This window comes from Columba livia, chromosome 2 (genome assembly GCF_036013475.1).
Source record: "Columba livia isolate bColLiv1 breed racing homer chromosome 2, bColLiv1.pat.W.v2, whole genome shotgun sequence".
Classification (NCBI taxonomy): domain Eukaryota; kingdom Metazoa; phylum Chordata; class Aves; order Columbiformes; family Columbidae; genus Columba; species Columba livia.
The window spans coordinates 42,862,736-42,890,653 of record NC_088603.1 but is presented as its reverse complement, the minus strand read 5'-3'; the positions used below and the strand labels follow the sequence as shown (position 1 = coordinate 42,890,653).

Below are 27,918 nucleotides of genomic sequence, written 5' to 3'. Positions count from 1 at the left end.
GGAGCAGCGAGCGCCCGTTGGAGCGGGAGGAGGCCCGAGGTCCGCGTCATGTGAGGCGTTTGTTGACTTCCTCGCAAGGCGGCGGGCGGGGCCGGCGTCCCGGGGACTTCCCGCGGAGGCCGAGGCCGGTACCGGCACCCCGGCGGGGCGGAGACGATGGGAGCCCGAGGGGGCCCGGGCAGAGAGTGGGGCGGCCGTGGCGCTGCCTTCCCGCTGAGGTGACCGACCGCTTCTGACCCGCTAGGCCCGGGCAAGGCCCGGAGAGGTTGGTCCCGGGGCGGGGGAGGGGACCGGCGGGGCTGCTCCCCGCTGCTGGGAGCTCCGTGCCCCGGCACCCGGTGGGATTGGAGCCGTTCTCCCTGGGGACTGAGGAGGCTCTGGCCGATCTTTAGTTTCTCTTTTAAAAAATATGGTCGTTCTTGTAGGAGGAGCGGGGTGGCGGGGGCTTGAGTGGCGTCTCTGGCCGCTTCTGCTGTACGGGTGAAATGTCATCGAGGCATCCCCGCTGAGGGACGATGGGCATCGATTAAAAGTACTGCTAACCAGTCTCAGGTAGGCAATAAAACTGGTTTAAAAACCACACTAAATGAAGGTGAAAACATACGTACTTTTGAGCAGCGATTTGTGTGTTAGAGCAGGGGAATCTGGCCAAGCAAATGAGCAGAGTAGGTTTATTATTGGCACAAGATGCGAAAACATGGGAACATGAAATACTGGAGCAGGCTGTAATACAGGGTGTTTGCAAAGGATGGACACAATTTGGAATCACTACGTAATTGAAATTGGGTCCTTGTTTTTGGAGCACCTTGTACAAGCGTTGCAGGCCGTGTTGGCTGGGAAGAAGGGAGTACAAGTGAGTGTTGAGATAGTCTTCTATGCTTGTGATGCTTTCAAAAAATCACAGCTTTAAATCCCGGTGTTTCACCTGGTAGAGAAATACTCTGATCTCTTTGAACAAATTGGTCTCCCAGCAACTTCTAAGCAAGAGTGAGTTGGACTGTAAAACTGTTCCAGCGAGTAGTTTTAGGAGCTTTTACATTTCCCAGGGAACCTCTTAATTCTCCTGCTGTCTTAACACTGTGTGCATGCAGTAACATCAGCGTACTGGAGGACAGCCCTGGAAGAAGCGGAGTGAGAGGAGGATTAGTGTCTTAACAGTCAAGTCTGATCTGGGCTCCAAAGGTCAGGTGCTTTTCTGAGACATTGTCAGAGAAGTGTTATTTGGACTATGGGGTAACGTTTAATAATTTTCTGGGTCTGGGTGTGCGATCAAATGCTACTACTGCTGATAATGCCAGTTAATCTGTCAGCACGTATATCCTGGAATTTTTATCATAGAAGCCAAAACAAGTGTAGCATTACTACTTTGAATAACTGGTATTTTATAGAAGAACTTGTGGTAGAAGTGTTCATCAGATGATTGCACTGTAACAAGTAGGAGACTGTCACCCCACATCCAAAGAACAATTTTTGAGCCAGCAACTCCCAAGTAAAGTCAGAAGGCAGCAAACACTGGTTGAGTGAACTATAGATCAGATTATATGAGGATTTTAGCCACCTCTCCCCTAAAATCCCCACACTTTTTAAAAAACTACTTTTTTCCTCCAGTCCTTGTATGCTACAGTTTACAGTTTAGGAAAGTATGAAGTGACCAGTGGCAGGATGCAAGATAGGTTATGTTTTAGAAAGAAAATTAAAGATTAAAAAGTTCTTTAAAAGAGCAAGTGGGATGAAGTGATGTTGTGCAGCAAAAATGGATAATAAATCAGAGTTAATTTTAAGATTGCCTAAATTTCAGCAAAGTCTTATTTTCTATGTGATAGTTAAAAGGTGGAGAAAGTAAGAAATTTTCAGGTCAAATACATGAGCAAACTGTATTTGGTATATGCAGGGTGGAGAAATGGAATGAGTTCATCTCCCAGTGTTGGAAAAACTGTGTATGAAACTGCAAATCCAGTAACACTTGTTCTTAAGATATCAGGAGAAGCGTTGAATTAGAGATAGTGCATTATGACTGGAAAACGTTAATGAGAAATGCCCACTTAGGAAAGTAGGAAAGTGAAAACTACCCATGAAAAAGTGCAGACCTGTTACTGGACGTGCTGTCAATACCTGATTTCTTTAGAACAGATTTTGAAGAAAATAAGCAAGAAGGTAGAAGTAAATGGGATAAAATGCAGTGTGGATTTACCTTTTGATGTATGTTTCCAGTCTTTCACAGGTATTTTCTAGACAGAGAAAGTCCAGATAGAGAGTCCATGTTCAATAAAACAGCTACATTGGCAATGAGGTCCAGTTTGTGAAAATGACAGGATTAATACAAGAGTCAGGCAGGTAACTAGCTTGGGAGAAGTCAAGGGTGGGTTCTGCTGAGGGGGACTTTTAGAGACCACATATGCATGTGATTTATCCACAATCAACTTTGCAGTCAGTCCTATGTCTTTGTTATATGTTTATACTATAATTGCATTAGTTAACAATTATTTATGTCATTGTATAATATTTTTATGTGGAGTTCTTGGTGCATAAAATGGTAGATGCTACTAAGATTTGACAATACATTTGAGCAGAAGAAATGAACTTTGAGAAGTGAAGCTTAAGTAACTTGAACATTCAAAGTCATTCCCTTACAAGCTGCTAACAGGAACTGGTGTTCAAATGACGATGTTTCTCTGAAATAATGAGATGTAAACCTGAATATGGAATCATAGAACAGCCCAGGCTGGAAAGGACCTGGAAAGATAGAATTATTTCAGTTGGAAGAGACCTTCAGGATCATCATGTCCAACCATAACCTAACTCAAGCACTAAACCATGTCCCTAAGAACCTTGCCTAAACAAGATCATCTAGTCCAACCTTTTTTTGGAAAAGAGAGCCTAGATGAGATTATCTAGCATCCTGGCCAGTTGTGGCTTTAAAACCTTCAGACTTTATGCTGGTGAATTGCAGGATGACCAAGGGCCATCAGTGTGACTCAGTTTAACTTGCCTTTTCATAGCTGTAACAGGTGAGGTGTGTTTCCAGTTGAATTAAAAGTTAATGCAATTATACAAGGCTTTCATAATACCTTATTTCTTTACTTGTGAACTTATTGCACATTAATGAATCTGACGGTTGTGTTGAGTGGGAGGTAGGACCTACTGTTTATTTTACAAAAGAAGATTTAAAATAACCCAAAACAACCCTTCTAAGCTTTCATAAGTAGTTCTTCTTTATCAACATTTTGAAATGAGAAGGAGTGAACACCCAAAAAGTGTGTATTAAAATAGTTTTCAGTGTTAGCATGAGAACATATGGGTTCTTCAGTAACCTTTGAATATACTCATATTTGGTGCTAGGAAGGTTTAACAGCCAGAAGCCATCTTGCTCCTGCTTGTGTTTCTTTGACAGTACTGCTTCTGATTACCTTCAAGATTAAATTTAGTAGTTTAATAAACAGGATTATATGATGCTGAGAGGACAATATTTAATTGACTCCAACTTCTTTTTTTTTTTTTTCCCTCTCTCCATTTCTAATGGTTGTCAGGGAAAGTGGTTGTTGTGACAGCATCCACAGAAAGGCAAATTGAATACATTAAATTGAGGATACACAGGGTTTGCAAATTAGTGATGAAGATACTGGAGCATGAAACTGTTCAGAGGATGTAAAATTTATGAAGCACCATTGTCATAAAATGGGATTTTTAGTACTTTTCTAGCTTTTGTGAGAGTAGATGGTATTGTGGGAAGCTTGAGATTGAAAAAAAAATTGCCAGTTGTACCTGAGGAGATTTTGCTTGTCTCCTGGAGTTTACCTGGATGTTCGTGATAGGTGAACCACAGTGATCTGGCTTGTGAGCTTAGAGTCAGTGACTTTTCCATTTCCTGGAGGCAGCAAAATGAAAGCAGTTTGGAGGTCCGATGGAGCTGTTGTGCTGACGTGTGTCTGAAAGAGCACCACACGTGCTGAGGCTGCAGGGCTCTGCCCTTGTATGTGCTTTGGGGCTGTGGACTTTGTCTCTACGGAAGGATAAGCAGTGGCCAAAGCTAGGAGCTGCTGAGATGCATGTATACAAATTTTTGTTTGCTCTAAAAATGGAGGAAGTATCTGTAAAAAGCGATTGCCTCTCTCTGTAGAACAGGCTGTTCACGAGTAGAATCAAAGAAAACCTACAATTTCTGAAGGAGAGATGCAAAATGAGAGATGCTTAAGGAGACAGGAAGTTTTGCTTGTTTTAGCATCATGTGTCATATACTCCATAGTGTGGTGTTTTTGATGCTGACTGCAGGAATTCTCTTCTTTTCTGCTGTCTTTTAAAAAAAGAAAAAAACCCTATACTATTTGAAATTAAAGTAAGGACTGCAACTCATTCAGGATTGCTGTGAGTCAAAGGCATTCCTTGAATTTAATGTTCTATGACTACGTGCATATATACACCCTTTTATGTAAGGCAAGGTAAGCCAGTACAAAAATTATACTCATCATTAACAGCTGGAGACTGTTCATAATACCATTATAAAGTCAAACCCCTCGAGTATGGAAGGTAAACAAGGCTCTCAGTAGCCTTGAAAATATCAGGAAAATACCCTCTTGAAATTATTTGCATTTGACATTTGGAAATATTTTGAAAACTGTTCTGTTCTCTTTCAAATCAGAAGAGGGGGCAAAATGGGAGTCTGCTTGATACAGGGAAAAATTAATGTAATCCTGCTTTTACTATATCTCCTTCTGATGCAAGAATAAGATTAGTATTTCAAACTACAGAAATCTGTTTTTGCAGTGGTCTGCTTGCTGTTAGAGCCTCTGCATCCTGTGTTTCTCTTACATAAAATGTGTTTTATATTTAGCTACCTCCCATGCTGTTAATGTCTAATATTTATAAAGCTCTATGAAGAGAAAAGCTATATTTCTCCATTAGCAAAAAATGAGAAAACATCAAGATATTTAATATATTAAAGCTGTTCTTTAACCAACATTAAATGTCAGTGAACAACAGAAGGGATTTCTGGGAACTATTTTTGTCTGAGCTCTGTGAAAGAAAACTGAATTACTGCCATCTCTTCGAACTCATATGCTTATAACCAGGGTACATAATTACTCCTGCTAGAACTTAGTACTATGTCCTGTCAACAGTGTATTCATGTTGTTATTTGGCTTTTCAAATTTTTTAAAAATTAATTATTTAATACAAACACTGATACTATTCATTTCATGCATTTATTTTGGGAAGTAAATGTTAAAGTCCTTTTAAATTGGCTGTTTCATGTGCAGTTCATTCTAAAAAAAAGAAAAAAGGTAGCATTAACTTGTTTGTGTATTACTTTACATATTTTAGTGGGAAACCTTTAACTGGTTTCTCTAGTACAGATTATCTCATGAATTACAACTCCAGGGAGACCAGTATTCGCTCAGGTGCTTCAGAGTGACAGCTCAGAGGCATTCGCAGCAGCGCGCACAAGTGTAGCTTTGAATTGGGGAACCAGAACAGGGTAAAACACGGGCAGAGAACTTGGTAAGCCATCCTGGAAGACCTTCTGGAACTGCCAGATTTGAGGAATAGTATTCCAGAATAACTTCTGGAATAACCTACTGCATGTATTCTGTCAGAGAACACTTAGTTGACTGTTGCTTATAGTTCATATTTTTTAAATGATATAATATAATGCTGGAGAAAGTAGATTTTGTTTATTATTCTTCAGGAGTAAAAGGCTACAGCTATAGTCAGGGATTTCTTAAAGATATAGCTCCATTTTGTAAGGTTTTGTCTTCCAAGTGGTTCTGTCTCTTGCTTTAATATCATGATAGAGCTTTGGATAAAGAAATAAGTATTTGTGAGCATGCGTTCTTTTTCTTTTTTGTTTTTGAGAGCACAACAACTAGCTGGATGAACTGTGCATTTCACCATGACCTTTATAGAACTGCTGATCTTACTCTGATGGCCAGGTTTTATTCTTATATGAGCTTTTATTGTTCTTTTAATACGGGCTTTGCAGGTGCTGGAGAGGTAACTTTGCATTTTTTTTTTCTTTATTTGGAAATACTGCAGTAATTTTTTTTTCAGCATAGAGATAAACCGTTCATAGTTTTTTGTTTGTTCATTTTATTTTTTAGGTTGTGTTGATTTATTTAGATATATTTATCAATGCTGCTCTGATTTTTCTAATGTGACTTTTTGTTCATTCTCATCTAAGGTGTACTGCTGTGGTTAGTGGTGCGTATACTGTAACTTACTTTTGAGTCATCATGCACCCCTCCAATACAGAAGTCATAGCACTTTTTTTCTTAGGAAACTATCGTATTGTTTTTGTGACTGAGATTTGAAACTTTTTGAAACATGAAGTGAAATGAATATTTAGTAAGCACAGGAACAGACTGTTTATTAATAGAGTTAACTGTTAAAATTACCTGAGATTTGATAAAAGGATTTTTTTCTTCTATAAATTTGTTACAATTTTTGAAGTTGTTTGTTGGGTTTTTTCCAATTAATTGTGTGGTTTTTGTAGAGTAACTATTATGGGAGAAAATTGGGAGCTATTTAGAACAAAATATGTAAAGACTTTTCAGATTGGCTGATAATAGCATCATGCAATCTCTTAGAAATCGTAGTGGCTTTTATTTTGTGAAGGATAGATACTTTTGGTTTCAAAAGCAGTGCTCTTTTCCAAAAGTAGAAATGTCCTTCAAGAGCTATGGGCAAATCTCAAAGTACCAACACCTTTTTGTTTTCTGAGTGTCTATGCTGTGGCTTTTTGAAGTGATATTATGCTAAACTTAAAAGTAATCTAAATATTGTATTATTATATTTCCTTCATGTGATGCTCTAAAATTCTGGGTACATTGGTGTCCAGTGGCATTTAAATTAAATTTTATGTATATCTGTGCATTTCTTTGAAAGTGAAGTCAGTCTGAAGTCTCAGTTTTCTTTCTGTGTTGCTGGGCACGACGGCAGCAGTGACCTGAGTCGTGTTTCTTGTAAAGCTGAAACAACTGCACTTTTTTGTGGTCTTAGCAGTGTAATGCAGTGTGTGGATATTTATTAATACTTTATTTTTATCTTTCATTATATCTTTTAACATAAAGTATATACACTGTGAATATTGTGGTGATTTTCTCTTCCTAACGGGCTGTTGAGCTTCCAGTACAGAGAAGCATGTTTTATGATGATTTTATTTATTATTATTCACTGAAGTAAAAAGTTTTAAAATTGTACAGTTCCTTCTGAATATCCCATTTAGTTCATGTACGCCTGTGTAAGGTGTTGCCTCTGTGCCCTCCAAGGTGTTCAATCATCAGATCTGTTCTTTAAAGGAATGAGCCAAGAGGAAGGTGTCTTATTTGGGCACTTGTCATAGCAGAAGTAGACTTCTGTTTTGTAGGTAGTTTGTTGTCACTTAGTATCCAATAAGTTTAGTAAAAAATGTGTACGTTGGCTCTTTCTGAAACGCTTAGGTTGTGTGTAGAAATTTAGAAAAACATGTATTACAAGCCCCTTTGAATTATGTGGAATTCTGTTCTTATCTTCTAACTAGCATCCAGTGCTGGCTTAGAGAGCTACTTTAAAAAATCAGAGTTGAATAATCCAGTAAACTAAATAAGATATTTCAAGTAAGAAAGTTAGTGCAACTAGTCCTCCTAATAGGTGCAGGTGATGTGTGTACTTGAATTTATAACATAGTATTTATGTATGCCAAGTCTTACTTATCATGGAAGGTCTTGTTCTTTTGGAAGCTTAGTATCTAGTTAGCAAAATACGTAATAAATGTGGTCTCATCTTCTGATGCTGTTTCCCGTTTTCCCTTATTTCTGTCTCCTGGTGGAACTGATGCGTGCAAGAAACAGGGAATATATGATGCTCAAGTTCAGGAGCCATAGGAAAGTGTGGGGATAAAAATGTATTTTGTACAAGGGTGTGTAGTGACAGGACAAAGGGTAATGGCTTTAAACTGAAAGAGGGTAGATTTAGATTAGATGTAAGGAAGAAGAAATTCTTCACCATGAGGGTGGTGAGGCACTGGAACAGGCTGCCCAGAGAAGCTGTGGATGCCCCATCCCTGGAAGAGTTCAAGGCCCGGCTGGATGTGGTTTGGAGCAACCTGGTCTGGTGGAAGGTGTCCCTGCCCATGGCAGGGAGTTGGAACTAGATGGTCTTTAAGGTCCCTTCCAACCCAAACCAGTCCGATTCTATGTACAAGGTCACAAAATCTGCTGCTTTCTTCAAGAGGTAACAATAAGTTGTGATGCCTCTTTAATGACTTTTGTTCAGAGAAAAGGAGATGTGTTGCTTTGAGAAGGCAGACTCTTGGAATTTGATGGGGTGGGTGGTGACTTGCAGAGCTCTTGGTAAAACGGGGGAGGAAAAGCTGATATGTTATGCTCATCCTAGAAAGCAAAATGAGCAATTCCTTCAGGCAGTTAATGCAGTTTAAATGATGTAGTGCTTTTGGTCAAGGTCACCTTGTGCATGTAGTTATTCTTGCAATGAAAAGCAAACCTTTTTTGCGAGGCTCTTTTTACTTAAGTATGAGGCAGAGCAACAGGCAAGGGATGCTTAGGTGACCCATTTCACTAGAGAACATCAAACAGCATACAAGGCATCTGTTTGCCTCCTGAAGATAACCATTAAAAGGACTTCAGTTTTGGTTTGTAGTTTTCTTGTCTTTTTTTTCACTGTTGCAACTCCGTTGCTGTCTATTTAGTATAAACGAGCTGTCTCAGTTTTTTATCACGTTGTCTAACTGGCTTGAAGCAAATAGAGACAAATGTGGTAACAGCACCATTGTTCAGCTGTAGCTGTACAACAGCTCTTCATGCTGCAGCCCATGTAGTGTTCCCATTGCTAGCACACTGAGAGAAATTTGACCACATAGCTAAGCTCCCTTTACCTCTTGGGGTCACTAAAGAAATGGAAATCTAGTTGGAATTTAAATAGCAAATACACAGAAGAGACAGCGATTGTGGCTGTGGGTTTTTCCCCTACTGATGGTTTTGGGTTTTCTGCAGGTTCTTGTTTGTTTGCTTTTGAATCAACCTCCTGAACTTGTTCCTGATAACTAGTAACATCAAGATGATATTATTTTCAGTTTTATCCACATGTGTTGAGGCAGATCCTGTTATTGAGTATGTGTTCATTCTTACCATATTTGCAGTCAAGAATTAGTGTAATAGTTCAGCAGGATGTTTTCTACAGTAACCAAGTGAAGAATAGCTACTCATGCAGCCTCTTTAAGGACTAATGCAAGTTTACCTTAAGATTCCATTTTAGGGTTTGGGAAAAGAATGAAGATTTGCATTCAAGAATGAAGGAAATTTGGTACTTGTGCTCAGGAACCACAGTAGTTGGTAGATTTCTTGCAACTATAATCTCTTTTACTCTTAATATGATATTCCTTTGGAGTTGAAATATTTGGTACCGGTCACATTCCAGGATGTTAAGCCTTAATAAAAATTAATGTGGGGGTTCATAAATCTGATGCATACTGAAAACATTTTTCTCAAGTAACAGGGAAAGATGCTTGCTTTCTAACCAGCGTATTTTCAATGTAAAAAGGATTTCATTATTTTTCTGCAAGATATTTCCTAATTATCCAGTTATGTCATACTTAGACAGAAACACCCTGCAGTATTATTTTGGTAGGTTTTCAGACTTGAGACTCTTGATGAATTTGTCTCTGTGAAAATTTTACACTCGTATCTGTCTTTTTAACAGCTGTCATGGAGGAGTTGGTAGAGGATGACATCTGTATTTTGAACCATGAAAAAGCAGACAACACTCATAAGAGAGACAGGGAGATTCCTGTTTCATCTTACAGTGGAGATGAGTCTGTTGCCTCGCACTTCGCACTTGTCACTGCATATGAAGATATCAAGAAACGACTAAAGGAGACAGAGAAGGAAAACTCCTTCTTAAAAAAAAGAGTGAGAATTCTAGAAGAGAAGGTAAGAAAAGAGTTGATTTACCAGCTTCTGGCAGCAGCAGCAACATTTTTGCTCCTGGCTGGATGGCACAGCAGATGGTTAAGTATTTAAAATATGTACTTAAAATCATTTCCAAATTTAAAAGATTTGGTAAATTGTTTTATTTGTTTAAGTGAAACACAGTTTCTTTCTTTGGTAGTCTAGTTACATCATACTGGGATTTTTCATTCTTACTGGGCATGTATGTGATGTGATGCAGTCGTGCCCTGCAAAGACACTAACTGTGATTCAGAAAGATGTGTAGTTTCATTGGATCATTACTGTGTTTCATCTACCTCTTCATGGTCTTTATTAACTTGGGCACGTGTGACTTAGTGTTGTTGAATGATAAGCTGTCAAGTCTATAAACTATCAGAATTCAGGAATTGTCTGTCAAAAGAATCTCTGGGGCTCAGCGTACTGAAGGAATAAGGAAAAAATAGGTTGTTAATATCTAGCTAGGTCTAGCTAATAGCAGTCTCAAATATGAAATACAAAATTGTAATGCTTAACATAGAGGTGTTGGCTGGCTATTTTTTAATGCAGTAATTCTAAAATAGAAAGGAGTCTGGGAATTTGTTTTGTATGTGGTTTCTCATGGCCTTAGTCTAGCAAAGTTCATTCAAACTAAAAGTAGACTGTGGTGTAGGCTTTTCTCCCCAAGTAAAGAATGCTATTGTTAAACATATATCCGTTGTTCAGTAGTGAGTGTCTTTGTGCTGCAGAAGGTCTTGCCTTTGATAGCTTGCTTTCCTATTAATATGAGATGGAAAGACAGATCCTAGAGTTAAAGCCGAGACATTTCTTAGGACTTAGTCCTAAGTGTGTGCTACTGACTATTAAAAGCTTATAAAGTATGTATTATTTTATGGCACTGGAATGAAGAACTTGAGTCACGCTCGGAACAGTTTTGAAACACTTACTCGGGAATTCTTGGCGACTAATTTGACAGGATTGACCTTCTGTCAAAAAGCAAAACTTTCTCAGCACTTTCTTTATCTGAGGTCCTGTGGGGCTGATGGGGGTAGGAAGTAGAGCTCTAGACTGAATATGCTCTGAACCATGCTGAGTGTAACATCTTTTACGCGGTTACTCAAAATCACAATAAACAGGTCTTGACCTTGACAGTCCCTTTTAGTCTTGTCTTTTGGTTTGGCCTGGTTCAGCTTAATTGTCTTGAAGATGATACTTTGTTTTCTAGAGAGAAAACTTTTGGTTTATTATGTGAATACCAGAAAAATGCTTCTATGAGGGAGGAGCATTGAGAATAACAAAACTACCTTTCAGTCTCAGTTAATGGGTAGCATACCTGCATGGTAAAAAATACACAGGGAGTTACTGCTTTTCAGTTTTACATTTCAAAGTTTATGGAAGCTTCCAGAAAATTTGGTAAGGCTTATGTTCTATCTGAACAGCTTTATTTGGGGGATGAAAATATATAGGACAAAACTTAAAATGAGTAGTAAACCTGTTGTGAGGGTCGATACAAGAAACAAAGGGCAGAAGCTTCCTGCCTTTATGGCTTGCTTTCCCTACTTTCTTTCAAATGAACACCCAAAAGAGGAGATATTTGAGGTGGATACATAACTGTCACCTCTTTGATTTTGAGGGGCTTTTGTGGCTCTTAATTTTTAAGAAAATATATATAAATGTGTTGCAAATATCTACATTAGGCACACTGAATGTTTTTGCAGTGCGCAGAATAAACAGAATGAAAAGGATAATTCATTACTAAGCTAAAACAAGACCTTTCTATGTGAACAGATGTAATTTGATCTAAGACTTCTCTTGCTGTCTTATTAAAAATACTGAATGCATTTTAACTCTGCTCTCCACTTTCTGATAGTCTAATTGGCAGTGCCTATTCCCCCTTGCTTGTCTTTTGCCTTAGCAGGCAATGAGATACTGGTGAACCTGGAAGTTAAGTTATTTGTTAGATAATTCTACTTTGGCTTTTCTTACAGAAATATATTGAAAAAATATTTGTTTAAATTATGCATCATTAAAAAATACTATGTTCAGTTTCCTCTGAATTTTCTGTGTATTATATCTTCATGTGTTTAAAACTCTTTTTCCAATAAAGCAGTTTGTACATCTTCAGAGCACAAAAAAACATGACTGAGGGATTGCCAGTGTGAATAATCATGACTTGTGGATGGTTTTTTAAATACTCATAGCAGTAAACTAGCAAGCATTACCTATGTTTGGAGGCTGCAGAATTTGTAAATGGTCCTCTGTAAAAAATGATTCTGTGTGTCAATATATTTGATCAATTTATTTTCTAAAGTAAAAAATAAATGCTTTAATGTTGTGGGCTATACTATTGCACTTTTAAAATTTTGCATTCTTAGTATAACATAGAAAAGTTCCTGTTTCTTGCGTCTGTTAAACTTTTAGCTGCTTGGCTCCCGGCTGGAAGAGGAATGCAGTTCAGTTGGACGTGAGCAAGTAAATAAGGCATACCAAGCCTATCGAGAGGCCTGCATCGACCGAGATAATCTGAAAAGCAAACTGGATAAAATGGTATGCCTTTTCAAGTAATCACTTAAAGGCATGTTATATAAGTACCACATAGTTAGTAAATGTTTGCTGTAGAATGAATTTTACTTGCTGGAGATCTGTGGTATTTTATCACTTCTTTAGATTGTTTAAGTGCGTGACACTGCTTTATGTACAAATAACAATTTTAAGTATCTCAGCTTTATTACTGGGCTAGGCTAATGCTAAAGAAAATCAAAGCAATATTTTTCATTTTTTTTAATAGTTGAATTATCAGACGTGATAGAAAAAAGCTTCACAAATATTTTGGTGTGGTTTGTTTGTTTTTTTCCCCCTGAAAATAGATGAAAGAAAGTGCGGAGTCTTTGAAAAACTTGAATGAACAGTTGCAGTCTAAAGAAGTAGAGCTGTTACAACTAAGAACTGAAGTGGAAACTCAACAAGGTATATATTTGGTTACTTCATTTTAATGTATAGTGACTAGTCTTAGTGGCGATATCAGGATCTCAGGGCAGGAAGAGGTTTAACTCTCTCTAGTGGGTATGTAAGAGACATCTATACTGCAGTATTCTGCAATGAGGTCCTTTGAGCTTGTGTATGGCTTTCATTCTTGTAGATGGCGACGTGCATGTTAGATTACCGTAAGTGAGGAGCTCCGTGGTAAAGATCTGAGACTGTTTTCTTCTTCCACTGTAGATTACTTAATAATATGAGGAATGTGCACAACCTGACAGTTTAATAGGCTAGTCAGGTACATTTCTGGACCCACAATCTCTTCCTCTGAGTAGGGTGGGGACGTAATTGTTCAAGTATCGAACACTATCCAGTCAGTACCACTTCCTCTGGTACCTGCAGATGTGTTGATATGACAGGTACCAGAGGATGTCATACAGCAGTAACTGCAGTTAACAGCAGTTACTTAAAGGGCTGGGAGATGAGGAGGAAATGTAGAAAGATGCTGTTTGTAGAGAGCCTGGTGGAAACAGGAAGGAGAAACTAGCGGTGTACCCTGGCAATTCCAAAAGCCCAAATCTGGGTTCTGTTATTGCTATTGTAAAGAGTGCTATGTAGAAGACAGGTATGTAAAATAAAACACTATGGAAGAAAAAACTAGTCTTTATTAATATAGTTACAGGAAAAGAGAGCAAGAAAATGCCATCTTTGTGAAGGTAGAGATATGGACTGGACTTAATACTCTGTACAAATGCAGTCATTTGCAGGGCACTTGTAAGTGTTGCTGTGCTTGAATTGGATTACTTTCCAAGAGAAGCTCAAGCATGTAATGCACTACTTCAGTTGCATAAGTTTTTAAACCTAGAAGAACAAAGCACAGGTACTAGTAGTAGTGTCATTGTTGAGAACCATATGGATTAAGGAGGTAAGAAGTGCAGAGTTTATAAGGAGAGTTCTGAAAATGTGTTGATTTCAAGCCTTACTTAATAATCGGTTGTACTTGTAAACGGGCTATGAGTACCTTGTTTAAGAAAAATCAGTGCGGCTTAAGCTTGTTTAAACTGCTAAACCTGGAAATGAATGTTCCAAGCAGTTAAAGACTTGGGGTTTTCTTCTGGTCATGTTCTTTCTTTTCTTCCTGTCTATCTAGCGTCCTGCTACTGATTCAATGCTGGGATTGTCTTGGGTTGCTTCTTGCTAATGACCATGTAAATTTGTTCTGTCTGACAAGACTTACTAAGATTTACCGTTTTATTTTGATTGTATCTTTTGGTTTTCTGTTTGGAACTTCTTGATATTAAACTTGGGGAAAGGTTATGATAAATTATGTAATGATATAAATCTGAGAGGGAGAAGGCTCATGTTTTCAAAGCATGTAAGAAGTATGCAAGTTGGTTTATATATCATGCATGTTTGCCATTAACAGATTTTTGTATTTCCAGTGCCTTTTTATGCTGTTAATGCCTTTTTCTTCATGTAAAATCTCCAGTGCGTTCCTGGAAATTTGGGCTCTGTACTTGAAAATCACCAAATAGACTACTTCTCTGCCAATAACTTCACCAGTGTTACTATTTCTCTTTTGTCATAGAGTGCAGCTTCTTCAGGATGTACAGGGTAATGTTTTTGTAGGGCAAGGGCTGGTTGAGGTGAAACACAGAATCACAAAACCTTACATATTGAGTTATATTCCTTCAACTGAGACTGAAATATGATTTTCTTGTTTGTCTTTTTTACAGTGATGAAAAATCTGAATTGTACACAGTCCAGCTGGGAAATAGAGAAGCTGAACAGTGACCTGAAAGTGCATAGTCTAGAACAGGATCTAGAAAAGCTCAAGCAAGAGTGCAACAGTCTCAGAAATGAGTTGCAAAAATCCAAGCAGAAGGTACCTTTATTTTTAAGGAATTTTTCCATTGATAATTTTAAATACCATGTTCAAGCAAAGTAAAAGGTAAACACAGAGATATAAAGTATGTAATTAAGTGAAAGATGAACATCCTAGTAAAATTAACCTAAAATATTTTCATAGGCTGTCTTGTTTCTGGGAAGTAGTAACAGGCTCCCCAGGGAGGTGGTTATGGTACCACGCTTGTCAGAAGTCAAGGAGTGTCTGGACAACGCTGTTAGTCATAAAGTTTAATTTTAGGTCATCCTTCAAGGAGTAGGGAGTTGAACTTGATCCTTATGGGTCCCTTCCAGCTTGAGATATTCTAGGATTCTACATAGGTGAGATTTCCCTGCCATAGCCAATGTAACAACAGAAAATAAAGCTTTATGATTTTTTGTAAGTTCACATCAAGTGTTCTATGTTGGCATTTGTCTTGGGCTGGACTACATAGAAAGTTTGGGCAAAACCCAGTCTCTCTTTTTTTGATGACAGCAGTAGAATGCTTATGTTAAAATATGTCATGAACTTTAAGGAGCTCTAGAACTTTTCTTTAGGGTAGTCACATGAACCTCTTCTGGTGCCCTTCCCTGCCACTTCTGGGGCAAGTGTCTGTTTTGAGGGATGCGGTGGTGTAATGTAGGATCTCAAAAAGAAAATTAAGATAGCTTAACAGTAATAAAATGCATTAAGTTTAAAGAAAAAAATGTCTGGTGCATGCTTACTGCTTTACATCTCACCTGTGATGGAGGGTACAGTGGCAGTCTCTAGGACTCTGCAGTCACATTGCAATAAGTTTAAAAGATTTAAGTGTGATTATTTGAAGAAGCAGACTATTTTAGGTTCCTTGTGGTCATTAATAATTATTATTATGTAATCTTAATTCACTTAGTATTTGAGTGAGACAATATTCAGGGTATGTAAAGAATCCATCATCCATGGACACCATCCTGTCTGCAAACAAGATTTGGTTTAATTTAGGAATATTCCTTTGGCACATTTTCTTATGGGCACATTGACATCGCTACACAAATGTACTTTTGAAGCAAATCTCCTAATCACCCGTGCCTACTGTGCCTCGCATTACAGAGCAGTCTGGAGTACAGGAACTGGATTCCTTTTGGATGAAACTAATTAAGATGCACCCCAACCTCTCCTGGGCATTCAGGGACCAGACCAGAGCAGGCCTGAAGCCATGTCCTCCTCTCCTGCTGCCCACAAAGTGTCTATAGTTGGGGTGTTGGGGGTCTCAACTCTGAATGCCTCTCCACAGATCTGCTGCTGTCACACCACATTCCTAGCTTACATGGACAGGCTTACCTGAGACAGGTTTAGCATGGATTGTCTTGTCTCAAGTTTGGTCTGTTTTTTTTCCACTAGATGGGGATGCAGCGCGTTACCTGGAAGGCATGCAAGGTGTTTTGTTAACCTCTTTTATGCTTGGTTGTTGTCTTCACTTGTTATCAGGAATTATTTTAGGGATTTTCAATATCTTCTAAATTCTAAAGGCATTCTGTAACTTGTATGCAGTTCTGGTGTCTTCAGGTAGCTCTACAGAATAGAGGAACAGCTGTATAAATAATTGAAGATTACAGATTATATTGTGAGAATGAATGTTGCTGGACAGAACAGACTAAAATAGCAGTTGTAAGGGCTAGATGTGCCACTGTTTAAATAATGCTTATGCCAGCAGCTTTTGTTGCAAAGAACAAATACAAGGAGCAGCTTTTTTTTCAAATATCGCTGCTTCTTGATCGTGGTAACTGCTTAATATAGGAAATAGAAAGGTACAGGTTTTCAAATGTGGGATGGTACAGCACAACTGTTAGTTTTCTGAACGATGAAATTGAATCTCTGATGGGTGGTGGTGGGGAAAGTCTTCAGAAGAGTGAAAAACTGTCAAGCGTAATATAGGGAAATGTGATCGGTAGACAATGACAAGTCAGCATTTGTGTCAAACCCCGTTGCCGTTTTCAGTATTAGTGTTTTTAATTACAGTAGTCAGCATTTTCAGATGTTTTTCTACCTTAGGCAAGTATATTTTCTATTTTTAGATATTTGGGTTTTGCATTGTAGTTGATGCAGTGTGTACGTTATATTGACAAGTTGCTTGAAATGTGTATGGGCTACCATGAAGCGACAGTAACAGGTACCAAATTCATAACAGCTGTGGCTTGAGGGAGCAATAGTAGGAGGGGAACATGGAAAAGGGATGTGAATGGGAACTCATCACAGGTGAGGGTCTAACAGAAACAGGACTAACAAAGCAAGATCAGTGTTTGATTTTTTTTAAACAGTCCCATTAACTTCAGTGGGGCTGCTTGTATGTACAATGTAAAGCAGTTTTTCAGACTTGGGGTAAATTACGTTCTATCATAAAAATAACTTGTGGATGTAAATCTACACTGAAACAGTTTAATTTAAAGGTCTTTGTATACTAGGGCAGGGAAGGAACAAGAGAAGACTGTGTTCTTTTTTTGATGGAAGTCAAAAGCCTTTATCAATTTTTGCTTTTCAAAGAATCACAAATTCAGAGAGCTCAGCTATTTTAAAAGAAGAGAGAGTGAGTTTGGTGGTGGCTGAGCAATGCTTTCATATAAGTAGGTAATTCAAGCATTTTAAAGTGGAAATTCTTAGTAGAAGTCTTTATGTCCATTTTGAAAACCATTGCAGCCAACACAAATGAAGACTACTTTACTTCTGAATTTTAGTATTAGTGAACTTGTAGTTTCACTGCAGTATTTTCAGACAGAAGATCTGAAATCATATGTTCATTCCTTCTCTATCTTCCTCTCACTTTGTTATGCAGGACCAGGCTCAAGAAGAAAATCCATTAAATGGCGACTTCCTTCAAAAGGAAGACATCCAGAGGTATGGAAATCAAGTGGCTTTCATGTTTTATTTTTCGTTTACTGAGGGACAATTATTTGAACAGGTGGCTATTCTTGCAGCCTGTTCAAAAATGTTATTTCAAATTACGTAATCTAATCTCAAGTCTAGGTATACTGATTTAACAAGGTCATTGGAAGTGTTTTTACTTTGGTATTTTAGTAGTCCAGGATGATGATAAGGAAACATTTCCATCTTCAGAGTGTTCTACAGAAAATGAAAGTTAAATTCTCTTGGATTTAAAAATTCGCTTTTTAACATTTAGCTGACTTGAGGATGTGCTAGATAAATTTCCAAGTCTCATCCCAGCTATAGGATATCTTCATTCTACATATGGGGAGGTTTCTGTATTTGCATAGGTGGTGGTTTCAGATCTCTTGCTTAGTGTTGGAACATACATTCTTACTTAGCGCAGTACAAAAATATTTCTACTAGAAGACATTTTAAAGTATTTTTTGTCCAATATTGAGGAGCCATTGTGTGACATATTAAAAAATTAATAGCGATTTTTGAGAAAAATACTAACATATCAGTAAGATTTGTTCTCATTTTGCAGCCATTCAAATAATAATTTTGCTTATGATATAAACTCCTGTATTACCCTCTCTTGAGTATGTGCGGCATTAGAAAGCATATATACCCTGCAATTCTTTCTGCAAAGGAATAATTCATGAATGCGTGGAAGTTCCCAGATGTTCTGTTGTGCAGAAATGAAATACTAACTGCATCTCTTATACCCAATTATGCTTATTGTTGTGTACTTACACAATTTTCCACAAGAGGGAAGAGTGGTCCTTCACATTGACAGATTGTTTCATGTACCTCGGTGCTTACTTGGCTGTTGAAGAGATGGGAAAGGGAACCTGTCACTGAAAGACAACAGCACAGATCTTTCTTTTCATATGTTCTCTGGTGTAATGATGATAATATTACACACACTATACACAAATTATACTTCCACCTGGCACCTTGGCTGGATAGCTGGCTAGCGAATGCTTTTTCTTGTGGTTTCTGCTGGAGCTTCACAGTCCTACATGCCTGAAAAAAATCCATTATCTCAAGGTAAAGCAGATCTTTTTGATCTTCTAGAGCAGATTTATTTCACAAAGTGATGTTCAGGTGGCAGCCATCTGCATTAGCATATGTACACCATAGTGTTTGTTGTAATATTACGTAAATAATGAATGGGCAACGTATACTCTCCAAAAATCTGTGGGAAAAATACTTGAAAAACCTTCCATGCAAAATATTTGTTGTAGCAACCAATCCTGCTGTTTACGGGAGATGGAGGCATTGGCAGTTAGTTAACTTATTGGAAAGTAATTATTTCACGTTTGTCAGCAACCTGCAGATCTGTCTTTAAATTCTTGGTTTGCAAATGTACTTTGTTGTAGATTTAGATAGGCTGCTACATTCAAGGTTAAATAACATGTTAGAAGGCAGTATAGGGTAAGCTTCCAAGCGCGTGGAATCCTTGGTTTTCAATTGCAAATGCCTTGAAAATTAGGCCTTGCAATGGGATACCAGGTCAGTATCCGCAAAAAGAGTAAAAATACACTCTGTGTGATTTAAGTGGAATTGTGGTACCTGCATCCCTTTGAGAGATGATTTTACAAACACTGAATGCACGTTACAAAATTTATCTAAGCATTTTCCTTCTGATTGGTGGCAGACACCAAGCTGTTCTTATATTTGCCATTGTATGTATAAATATATCAAAATATTGGACAGTTCTGTTTTGATATAACTCAAGTTTGTTTGATCTTATTTTTGAGATTGAAACACATGAATAAATGAAGTGTGTTTGCCACATCAACTTAATTTTAAAATTGTCATTTCTTGGAAGTTCAAAGAGCCAAATGGATTCTGCAGTGAAAAGGCTTTCTTGAAATAAAACTTTAGATAAATTTTAACTTTCTATCTGTCAGAATTGCTGATACCTAATACATTACCTATTAAATTTCAGCTTCCTCTGTTCTTTAGCAGTCTTGGAATTTCTGTATTCTGGGGAAATATTTCTGTTCATAGAAGAAAGTTTCATTTCTTCATTTTAAGAGAACTCTTTTAGTGTTAATTTCCAGAACTAAATAATAACTGTTTCTCAAAGTGCTTTTGGACATGTTCATGTCTAATAAATTTCATGCTGGACTGATCCTGAATTGTACTTTCAGAGGGACAGAAATCTGCATACATGCATGCTTGAAGATACAGTTGTTATATAGCTTAATCGTTCTTAGTCACCACAGCAATAGTCTGAGGTACTGAACTGTTTTCAAACAAGTGTCTTTTAGGTGAATATAGTGAAGAAAGAAAAAATATTCTGAAAACTCTCATCCGTGATACGTGTCCTGAAAAAATGTGGTTTGGTAGAATATTAAGCATTAAAACCAGCCAACCAAAACCCAACCAACAACAACGAAACAAAACAAACAAAACCCACCAAAACAACAACAAACCCAAACAACAACAACAAAACCAAACAACAACAAAAAACCCCACAACCAACCAACCTCCCAAAGAACAAATAAACAAGCAAACCCCCAAAACATTAAATCATTGACATAATGTTTAAGTAATTGCATCCTTACGTGTTTGAACACTAAGCAAACTATTAATCAGTGTAAATGTGATGTTCAGTGAGCCTTTGCTTGAATTTTTTGCCAAGAAACATGGTGATGCTGACTTTCCTGTTTGTTTTTTTTTTTTTTAATTGATTTTCTTAGCAGCTATTAAAAATAACCTGAAACTTCAATGTTAGAGCAGTGCTGCTGTTGCTAAATATGTTTCTCATATTATGCTGTCTTATCAGAGAGTGAATTGCGTTGCTATTTTTTACATTGTTTGATAAGGCAGTGTCATAACATATTAGATTACTTGAATATGAAACAGTGTGGTTTATATTTTAGTTTGGTGTGTGTGGGTGCTCAGTTTGGATCTCGGGTACCCAGTCTGAATTCACTGTAGCAAAATGAATGGTGTAAAGACCCAAATACTGATTTACTGATTTGGATTGAATATTTAAAACTATGCTCAATTAACATTGATAGGATCATAATATATGATGGGGTGTGTGTGTCATTTATCAGAAGCCATTCAAAGTTAATACTCTACCTTGCTTGCAGTCTGGTGTCCATTTAATGTATTTTTTTTAAGTGTTCCTTAGATATTATTAATTTTATGGTAAGATGCTTAGCTTTAAATAATGAAATTGGAGAATATGCTTCATATGTCTTTCCGTTTGGGGATCTGTCGAGGGTTAAGATTGCGGGGTGACAATAAAACCCTGGCAGATGTATTGTTAACCCCCTCTCCCCCCCCACTTCCCCCTTTTTGCCCCTCCCTCTCCCCCCTTTCCACTAAGGAGAGGCGATTGGGAGGAAAAGAAGGACAGAGAGAAGAGAGTTGGAAAAAATTAAAGATGTTTTACTAATGCTACTAATAAGAATAGAGAAAATAATACAAAATATACAAAACCAATCTTGAAAGTCTCAGCAACTGCAGAGCCGGCACCCGAAGTCCTGGACTGGACTCTGCAGCCAATGGGAGCTGGATTCAGTCTGTCACTAGGCCTCAGTTTGCAGGGACGACTAGCAAGGTCCTCTCCTAATGTCGGCCATAAGCAGAAGGGAAAAGGGCAAAGGGACGAGATCCTCGTGATCTCCCACTTTTATATGAAGTATTCACGTGAATGGAATGTTATACACAGTTGGTCAGTTTCTTGGTCTCTTGTTTCTCGTCGCTCCTCTCGCGAGATGTCCATCCATGCTTATCAATAAGTTTGCATTCCATTGCTAGGTTTACCAAAACATGTGTCTGATTCTCCAGGAAAATGCAGTTAATATGAAGACTTTAGCTGACAGGCAAATTCACTACAAGAGAAACTTGTTTTTAGCAAAACCAGGACAGGATCTTAGCATCATCTAGTATGTTAATATATAATGCATTATATACTGATATGCAAGAGCCAAAATATACGAAGATTTAAGATAATTATCAGTACTGCTTGGTTCATTTTGAATTATGGCACTCTAGTAGAATTGGCAGTGTATGTCAGGCAGAAACAATTTATTAACAGTTAACACTTGATAAACCTATTAATAGGCATATGGGTGCTTTAGAGGTGGCAAGTATTTAACTTTAAAAAAATGTTTGTTTTAGAAGTGTGCATCAAGCATATTGGGAACTGAAGAGAGAAATGTCGAATTTGCGTCTACTGAGCGAAATGCAAGCTGAGGTTCTACGGAAACTGAAAACACACCCAACAGCGACCAAGAAAGGCAAGTCAGCATTTGCAATAACAGACCTTACAAACACAAACCCTTGATTCAAGCTGTACCGTTTTAAAAAAGAAAGCAGCTATCATATCTTATCAGAATCTCATCAATTGAAGTTGATAAGCTCGGCTATATTGTGGTTCCAGCCTGCCCATTTTCTGCTTCTGCTTCTGTCTCATACTGGTCAACTTCACACATAAAGGTGTTGCTGATGTGTTTTTTCTTCAGTACTGTATTCTGTTCCCCTTGTGGCTTTTTTCTCAGTCAAGTGTTGCTTATGTGCACAAGGCTGAGGTGTTAAGTTTACTCGTATTTGACCTTTTACCACAACTACTTCATATTAGGGGAAAAAAAAAATCTTTTTGCAAACACAGTCCTTTTTTCCCAGTATAGAATGGGTGAAGTATTAATTGGGCAACATTTAAAAATTTGAATTTAATAGACTGCAATTCCTTCAGGGTTGCATATTTCTTTATGTTGGCATTCAGAAAAGTTGCCTTTTCTAGCAAAATGCTTCGCAAGATGACATTTTCTGAATGTCAAATACTGAGGCTGCAAAAATGCCTTCTTTCTGCTGCTACCTTGCAAATAATTAAGGGGAAAATAATTTCCGCATAAAGTATATATAATTTCTGTGAGGAGTTCATCAGGTGGGTCTTCCATTTCACACGTATGCTCCTCCCAAGCCAAATGCCCCTCTGGTGGGGCCAGACTATTGCTCTGTTTACCGCAGCGTTTATTTCCTTTGTTTTCTGCTCACTTGCACTGTGGTATTTACTGTGTTGGGAATACAGAAGATGTGGGTGACAGACAGTGAGCTTGGTTACAATATGGTGACAGTCTCTGTTGTCCCTGTCTGGTACAAGATCAAGATGTTTTGTTGACAAAAAGCTTTGATTGGCTCAGTAAGGTAAAAATGGGATTCATCTCCAGGTCAATCCCTGCCTTTGGCCATGGCCAGCAGTGATCAACAGTCACTCTCTGGTACTTGGCTGATAACCTATCAACGTGTTTTGTAGATTTGATCAGATTCACAGGATAGAATAGAATAGAATCATTTCTGTTGGAAGACACCCTCAGGATCATTGAGTCCAACCATAACCTAACTCTAGTACTAAACCGTGTCCCTAAGAACCTTGTCTTTTAAACAGCTCCAGGGATGGTGACTCCACCACTTCCCTGGGCAGCCTGTTCCAATGCCTGACAACCCTTTCCATGAAGAATTTTTTCCTAATATCCAATCTAAAACTCCCCTGGTGCAACCTGAGGCCGTTTCCTCTCGTCCAGTCACTTGCCACTGGGGAGAAGAGACCAGCGCCTTCCATGCTACAGCCTCCTCTCAGGTAGTTGTAGACAGCGATAAGGTCTCCCCTCAGCCTCCTTTTCTCCAGGCTGAACAGCCCCAGTTCCCTCAGCTGCTCCTCATCAGACTTGTGCTCCAGGCCCCTCAACAGCTTCATTGCCCTTCTCTGAACTCTCTCTAGTACTTCAATGTACTAGATGTACAAACTGCTACCACTTGAGTCCATGTTCCTACAGTTCTGAGGCACATTTGTGAAATAGCTTCAGCAGAGAAACTCGGAAGTGAATGAGGTTTTAATCCTTAAGTCTGTCAAGGTTTGATGTGATTGTGTATCCTTCTGTCCTGGTTTTTAATTTGAATTTACCTGTCTTGCCACTGTGGAAGTACTGAGTTTTCTCTTCTCCTACCTGGTGAACAGTCTGACGTTCTGCAGTGGCTAATGAGGTGGTACGTCTGCAGCTGGAGAAGCTATTATTGATGGAGCGGGAAACAATGGATTTTTGCCTTTTGCTTTGTAAGCTTTTGTCAGTAATTTTTCAGGTCCAGCACAAATGAAAACTGTTTCTTTGTGGGGTTTTTTTTTTCGGTTGGTTGGGTGGTTGATTTTTTTTTTTTGTTTACCTTGCTTGTCAGCCACACGAATGCAATGCAGATACATCTGTGCTTACATTTATAGTAACATATTGGCTTATGCGAAATATGGGTACAATTGACTTAAAACTTTCACTTCCTATACTTGTAGTATAAGCTGTGGTAAAATACCATATACAAACTAGTTGTCACTATAAGAGGTGTGTCAGCTCTGCAGAACACCATGTATGGTTTGCTGTGTGTATGATGTTAACAGTATCAGTTAACATGCAGATTCTACGTAACTGTCACTTATGTATGGAGGCGTTTTCAACAAACGCCTCCGTTTCAACAAACGTTTTTCTGCCTGTGGGGTTTTTTTTTACATTTTCAATCCATTTTCAGTGGTTTCCATTTTTCTTGAACTTCTAAAGGTCTTTAGACCTCAAATTGCTTTTTACACCTGTCAGCACAAGGAGGCCAAATCCAGTTCCTTCGCGTGTCTTTCAGATATGATGCTTGGGCTACTGGAACGTGCTTTTGGCTGATGTTTACAAATTGGGTACTGCCTTTTACGTTATTGTGACAAACAGAGATTATATTCTTTGACCAAGATATCACCTCTTCTTTCTGTCCCTTAAGCACTAGAGCTACAAATGATAGTTTATACTTAAGATTCACAGCTGTTCTAGAAAACTACCCGTAAGAAATGAGTTTCTTTAACTGTGGGAATCATTAATCTACTCCCATTCCATGTTTATGTAAATTTTCACTACAATAAATGACCTGGATGTATTTGGCCATCTGCTCAGATGTGCTTTGAAGGTGCAACCGTTTCCTTTCAGGTAGATGCTGTTCTGCTTCAAAATCCTCCCCTCCCTCGCTTGGTTTAAAATCCCCCTGGAATTTGAGATGGCTGATCATTGCTGTCTGTTGCTTTACTTTCTGAGGTCAGGCAGTAGTGGAGCACAGAGAACTCACAAACACCTTGTGTTTCCCTCTTACTGCTTCATGGACAGTGAGAATTCGGGTTCTTGGCAGGCTGGGAACACTACTTGTTAAAAGAATCAGTAGAATAAGAAGCGTGCTCTGTGTAAGCGCTGTTCTGAATCTGGTGGGTTTCTCCAAGCGCACGAAAATCGTCTCTGTTCTGGCATTTGTTCCAGTCTTGTCAAAAAGATTCATCAGTTTATTTAAGTGGGAACTGGGAGGTTTCCTTGATGTTGGGTATATTTTGGACATGATGACTTCAGGATCTCTGGTTCATCTTGGAAAATCAGACCGAGGAGGCTACTATGTTTGGTGTGTAACTTTTAACTAGTTACTGAAGTAAGATGCAGTCTGAAAATGTGTAGATTGAAAACACTGGGTTTAACATAGCTGCTCTATACTACACTATATTTGGAGTGTATGAAAAATGCATTAGAGAATGTAATTTAAAAATCTTTTTTATCTTCTTTCTTCAGCTGCCTCTACTGCACCAGTACAGTGTGTCGACTTGAACGTCTCAAAGCCGAATTTGACATCTGGGGTAGTCTATAAAAAACTGTCACAAAATGATCGAGTGCTCTGCAACGCTGTGTCTCCCCCTCTGCCGAGGGATGCGAGAATCCCCTCTGAAAGGGTCACTCTACAAGCATGGACAGATGAGAGACCCATTCCCGTCGATGGCAAACCATTTCAGGAACACCATTCTTATGGAAAGAGCTCTCTGGAAGATAATTCCTGGGTATTCCCAAGTCCTCCAAAGCCTAATGAGAATGTGTTTTGGGAAATGAAAAACAAAACCACCTTGTTAAACTGTCCAGCTGATTACCTGGATCAGTGTAATCAAAACTGTCTGCACAAGAGTTAAAGAGTTTTTAGAATGATCTGAGGCATTTTTTAGAATCGTTGTGAATAGGCACCTTAATGCTTGAACTTTTAAAGAGGGAAAACAAATTGCCTGAATTGGTCATGGACTGTTTTGTTGGTTTTAATTTTAGTTCTGAAACAGAAAGCCTAGTCTTCCTCTGCTGTAAGTCAGGAGCAAGTTTCTTGAAGCTAAAGCTGTGCTGGTATAATGTAAATGTAAAGAAATCTAGCACGGGGCCTAGATAGCCTTGTATTGCAAAATTACATACATTTGCAAAATATGACACTGAAGAGTGAGTTCTTGGAATAAAACAAAATAATCCAGTTTGGTATTTGTTTGCTATTTGTATGTTATCCAAAAAGCACTTGGTATCTAATGTTAAGATGTGTAACAGCTCCGAGCTTATTTTTAACTGTGTGGGTTTTTGTTTTTCCAGAGTAAGACATAAAATGAAGAATTGCGTTCTCTCTCCCTTCCCCGTTTCAATTAACTTTCCGATTCCTCTGGTTTAGAAATGCATTTTTATGTAATTTTAGCCAAGAAAGGTGAGGTATTTTTTTGGTCAAAATCTTGATTAGTGGCAAGAGAAGACTTCACTCCTAGGCTATCCAGCTTATATGGCACCATTTTGGGCCTTATTGTGCGTTACAAAGGATGATGAGTGATGCTGCTGGACACTGTGAATCCTGCATATGCAGCTCGTTTCCTTCAGTTCCCGCTGTAGGAAAGCGAGTGAATTCTGTGCGCAGCGGTGCGGGCGCGGACCGTCCTGTTCTCAGTGCGGTGATCCTCACGGTGCCTCCTCTGCACAGCACCAGAACCATGACTTTTCATTCGTGTGGTGGTGAAGGCTACTACTTTAAGACACAAAGCCTTAATTTAATTGGATTAGGTGGTGTAGCACTGTTGATCTCCATAAGAAGTGGTTTTGTGGTATCTTTAGTATGCCACTAAGAGCTATTTGAATTGCAGCTGTCTGCTTTATAGATTATGGGTGTCTAAGAAGTACTTTACTTTTTTCCTCTTAAGGTCAAGAACTGGTTTTAGACAAATACAATTTATGCCTATTTTTTTTTTCTAAACTGCTCTGCTTCATTTCTGGCTTAGTACGAGGGGGTTAAGTAAAATGCCTTGACTGCTCAGTACGTTGAAGAAAAATGCTTTGTATTTTAGATGATACCTAACTTGTAATGGGTGGGAAGATAATACTAAATATGTTATTTAGCGATGTGTGGGTGGGTGAAGTATTCAACTTCACAGGTCCAGCTTAAGATCAGTGTAATAAAAATTAATTTCACAGCTGTTTAGTAGCAAATTATGTTAAAATTGCTTGCAAATACATGGAGAAGCTGTGATCATACCACAGCCACAGTAATGAGGGGTAGTAAAAGTGTCACTGAGGTGCTACACGACCTGTGTGGTTCCAGAGCCTTCCTCCCCTCTGGAGTACGAACTTCATACGATGCCCGTTTTCTCCTCTGCTTTCAGTTTGTCTATCAAAGTTTAAAAAATGCCTTGCAGCTACCTTCTGCTGTATTAGTGAACAGCATACATAAATAATGTTTCCCACTCAGCAGATATTGTTTTTATATTTTGATTATCTTGCTCACGTATACTGGCTTGTCTGTGATTAATGGAAATGGTGTCAGATGCTGGAATTTATTCTGACCAATGAACACAGCTGACTCAGGGGAGTACAATCTCTTGGAAAGTAATAGAACAAAACCCAATATGCATAAAACAAATCCAAGTCACTAGGCTTCAGCTGATAAAACCAACTACCTGTGTAATAACAAAGCAGCAAACACTTCTCATGTGGCTACATAAGGTATACGGTATCTAGTTCAAATGTAGCTGATTTTTTGGGGTTCCCCACCTCCACGTCACAGAGGTTTTTTTATTAAGTAATGTATTATTTGACAGGCATCAACGTGATTAATACTTCAATTTGTGCAATGAAGGAATTCTACTGTGTAAGATTTTAAATAAATTTATTTTTGTTTGAAATTGGGTTTACTTACCAATCTCCTTTTGAGTATTTGGCACAAAATTTCTCACTCAGTTCTGATTTCTTGATTGTGTATATATTGCAAGTACATTTAAGTTTGAGGTTCAACCTCCTCCATTTAGGAAAAAGAATCTTCTATAGACTGCTTCAGTGTGTTCTGGGACAGTTATTCTCTTGGACGTTAAAACCTGAATTACCTAAGCTGTGGTGCGTTCCTGTTGTTTGACCACTTGTGTCATAAGGTTCC

The 27,918-nt window shown here is 38.3% G+C and overlaps 1 protein-coding gene across 2 annotated transcripts; it reads left to right on the top strand.

Moving 5' to 3' along the window:
• Positions 1-27,670, top strand: AZI2 (5-azacytidine induced 2). 2 transcript variants are annotated; one of them, XM_065055131.1, is made up of 9 exons: positions 1-265; positions 426-552; positions 9,688-9,917; positions 12,333-12,458; positions 12,779-12,878; positions 14,624-14,772; positions 17,582-17,643; positions 21,820-21,938; positions 25,275-27,670. In XM_065055131.1, the coding sequence occupies exons 3-9, from the start codon at positions 9,693-9,695 to the stop codon at positions 25,661-25,663; spliced, it is 1,170 nt and encodes a 389-aa protein (XP_064911203.1). In that variant the 5' UTR covers positions 1-265; positions 426-552; positions 9,688-9,692; the 3' UTR covers positions 25,664-27,670. The 2 variants fall into 2 exon arrangements, with proteins under 2 accessions (XP_064911203.1, XP_064911202.1); XM_065055130.1 differs by lacking the exon at positions 426-552 and having other exon boundaries at positions 2-265.
• Positions 27,671-27,918: the final 248 nt, after the last annotated feature.

Bases quoted from the DNA above. Each gene is read 5' to 3' on its own strand.
- AZI2 (XM_065055131.1), top strand. From the start codon at position 9,693: ATGGAGGAGTTGGTAGAGGATGACATCTGTATTTTGAACCATGAAAAA. The intron at 14,773-17,581 runs GTACCTTTATTT...TTTGTTATGCAG, and splicing joins TGCAAAAATCCAAGCAGAAG to GACCAGGCTCAAGAAGAAAA. The intron at 21,939-25,274 runs GCAAGTCAGCAT...TTCTTTCTTCAG, and splicing joins CCCAACAGCGACCAAGAAAG to CTGCCTCTACTGCACCAGTA.